Source organism: Sinocyclocheilus anshuiensis, unplaced genomic scaffold, assembly GCF_001515605.1.
Source record: "Sinocyclocheilus anshuiensis isolate Anshui unplaced genomic scaffold, SAMN03320099.WGS_v1.1 C33175489, whole genome shotgun sequence".
Classification (NCBI taxonomy): Eukaryota; Metazoa; Chordata; class Actinopteri; order Cypriniformes; family Cyprinidae; genus Sinocyclocheilus; species Sinocyclocheilus anshuiensis.
Window position 1 is genome coordinate 1 of NW_015621993.1, and position 3,282 is coordinate 3,282.

General features: G+C 38.2%; 1 protein-coding gene across 1 annotated transcript; it reads right to left on the reverse strand.

Moving 5' to 3' along the window:
* Positions 1–1,611: 1,611 nt before the first annotated feature.
* Positions 1,612–2,726, reverse strand: LOC107683327 (GTPase IMAP family member 7-like; the record flags this gene model as incomplete). Its single annotated transcript, XM_016479382.1, has 1 exon — positions 1,612–2,726. A coding segment is annotated over one exon (1,115 nt), but the record flags the coding sequence as incomplete, so codon positions are not given.
* Between the last annotated feature and the right edge of the window lie 556 nt (positions 2,727–3,282).

Consider the following 3,282-nt stretch of genomic DNA (forward strand, 5'->3'; position numbering starts at 1 on the left):
TAGAATAGAATAGAATAGAATAGAATAGAATAGAATGGAATAGAACAGAATTACACTGGACATTCTGTCCCCCTCACTTCTGAAATGATGGCTATGCCCCTGGCCTCAGAAGACTTTGAATGTAACACAATAGTAGTTATACTATTTGTCCTTTTTGGACCTTGACAGCTCCGCTCACAGCGCAAAGATTTATCTGTTATAAGAAATATCGGGCCACATTACAGGTTTGGAATGAGACAGTGGGTGTATATGTATACGAGTTTTCATTTTAGGTGAACAGTCTCTTTAACTGGCTGCCTCTGTTTTAAGCACAGACCTGACAAGAACACAATGAAATGGTTGCAGTTCATGGACGCTGGTCCTGTCTTGTCCAAAACAACAAATTAAAGTTGTAAATGGTTAAAGGACACTATTTATTTGAAAAAAATGCATTCATCTATTTGCAAAATGATACGTTTATTTTAATACATGACAATGTCTTAACCACGACATAAAACACTTGAGTAAAAGCCACAAACTTTGCTAGTAAAGTCTTTACTATTACTTTACTAGTAAAATAAAGTAAGTTCTAATCAAATCTGAGGATGATAGTGAAATGACATTCAAAACATAACTTTTTCGTAAAACAGCAAATATCGCTGGATTCAAAATCGCCATGTCCATCAGCTTAAATCTTACCTCGTGTTCGGAATTCCTTCTTTTTTTTTCCGTCTTCTTTTTTTTTTTCCTGTGTGAACAGCGCGCCTTCTTACGGAAAGAAAGCTCTACTAGCAGAAAGATTTCCCATGCGCGTTTTGTCGAGAACGTTTCGTCTCGTAAAGAAAAACGTGCTTTGAGCAAACGATGTTCATGTGACTGTGTGCACGTCCTCCAAAATATAATTTTCTCGCCCCTACCCATCCTTTAAATAAACCCTGATTTCCCGAGATCCCTCAAGCTCATTGCTCAACACTGCTGTGACGTTTCGAACGTGGAGTTCATTCTATTTATGAGGTAATCTACAGATGGCGCTGTAACCAATTCTACAGTAGCCTATTGTAGTTTCATTTGCACACATGCACTTATGTTTCAGTCTATTCTACTGTACAGGCATAAAGCACGCATTCGTGTTTTCATGCATTGTCCCTCTCAACTTCTGTTAGGTTAAGATAAATCGCTGGTCTTGCGATTAAAGTGTAAGGCGTCATTAAAATAATTCATGTGACTCCGGTGGTTTAACCTAAACTTTATTTAAAGTCATATTATATATATAAACAAATAAAGCACTTGCATCACTTCATAAAATTGAGGTTAAACCACTGGAGTCACGTGGATTCATTTAATGATGTCTTTATACATTTCTGAACTTTGAAAGTGTTAGTTGCGTAGGCTGTCAGTGGAAGGACAGAAAGCTCTCGGATTTCATTAAAAATATCTTAATTTCTGTTCCGAAGATTAACAAAGGTCTTACTGGTTTGGAACGACATGAGGGTGAGTACTTAATGACATAATTTTTTATTATGTGCAGAACTAACCCTTTAAGATCATTTGAGTTAAATGATGATGAATGTAGTAAAATGAACTCAAATTAAATGTTTCATGAAATATTATTCTTCAAGACATTTTAGCATTTTATTCACAAATGTCATCTATTGTGTTTAAAAAGCATGGGAGTTCTGCCATTTCAACAATGTTTTTTGCATTCTCACAGCTTGCTCTTGCTGCCTTTATTATAGCATCTTCCACAGAATCAGCTTCTTCTGCCACTTTGTATCCAGTGATTCCTCCTCCAACACCTCCTGCGAGAGCCGCAGCTCCGAGAACACCGGCAGCAATTCCTGAACTCACTGCTGCTCCGATGCTGGCACCTGCAGCCGCTTCCACCCCAATGGCTTTCACCACTGATGCAAACTTTGCTGCTTTGAGTAAAGCCACAACAGCTGCCACTGCAATGCCGATGCCCAGGAAAGCACCGATCAGTGTCCCTGTGGTCACTCCAGCAAGCCTAATGAGAAGTTTTTTATAAACATTTTCTTTAGCTTTTCCTTTTTTCTCTTCTGCATGCAAATTATCCTCTATATTTTCAATCTCTTCTTGAATTTCTTCCTCCACCATCTGAAGCAGCTCATTGTTAAAGCAGCCTTTCTCACTTCCCTTCAGATTCTTCTCGAAGGTCCTCAACAGCTTTTTCACCTGAACTCTGTTGCTACTGTAACCCCACCAGCGTTTTCTCCAGTGTTTGTTGTCAATAACATGACAGCGACCTCCACATTTTTCAACAAGCTGCTGTAGTTTTGGACTCTCCTTCACAAATTCCTCAATGGTTTGACCTTCTAGATCTTCACCGTGAGTGAATAAAACTGAAATGTGTTTAAGGATATCACCACACTGCTCAAAATATGAATTCATAATATCCACAATCTCCATTTCTTGTTTCGTGTACCTTGAAACCTTTAGAATCATTACTATCATGTCAGGACTTGGACCCATTTCAGTGATGGATTTAATGATTTCAGCTCTGATGACGTCCTCTGTAACAACCGTGTCAAAAATTCCAGGTGTATCAATAACAGTGATTTTTCTTCCAAAAGCCATTCTATTTCCACTCACACAATCTGCAGTCATCGATGTAGGTGAAGCTTTACTCTTGAATATTTGCTTTCTAAGGATTGTATTCCCAGCGCTGCTCTTGCCAACTCCTGTCTTCCCAAAAAGGACAATCCTTCTCTCAGGTCTAGATTCTTTACCTATTGGAAGAAAACACAAGTGTTTTGTTACGAAACTGTTTTTTTTTTCCCCTCATAAAAAATAAGTTGCTGCCTTAAATATTTAAGTACAATCAACTTAAAATAAATGTATATAATAAATAAATTTCTACTTAAATTACATTAAACTGACTTTAAAAATGAGTTGTATCCTGTATAACTGATAAAAAAAATTTAAAAAAGAGAAAGTAATGGAAAAACATGTTGCCATAACATTTTACAATGCCTTCAACGCTGTCACGGTCACTCGGGGAGGAGGGAACGAGGAGACGCAGAAGAATACTTCAACATGGAATTTAATGGAATCAGCAACGGGGAACACCCAGAAACTCACTGAAGACATTTAACAGCAGACAGAAAATACTGGGAAACACAGGGTTTAAATGCTAAGAAACTAATGGGACACACCTGGGAACAATACGAATTAAACGGGGAACACCTGGACTCAAATAATAACCAATAATGACAGGACACAGGAAGAACCAAATAAGGACAAACAGGAACATACACGTGACAGATCGCCCCCCTCCCGGACGGC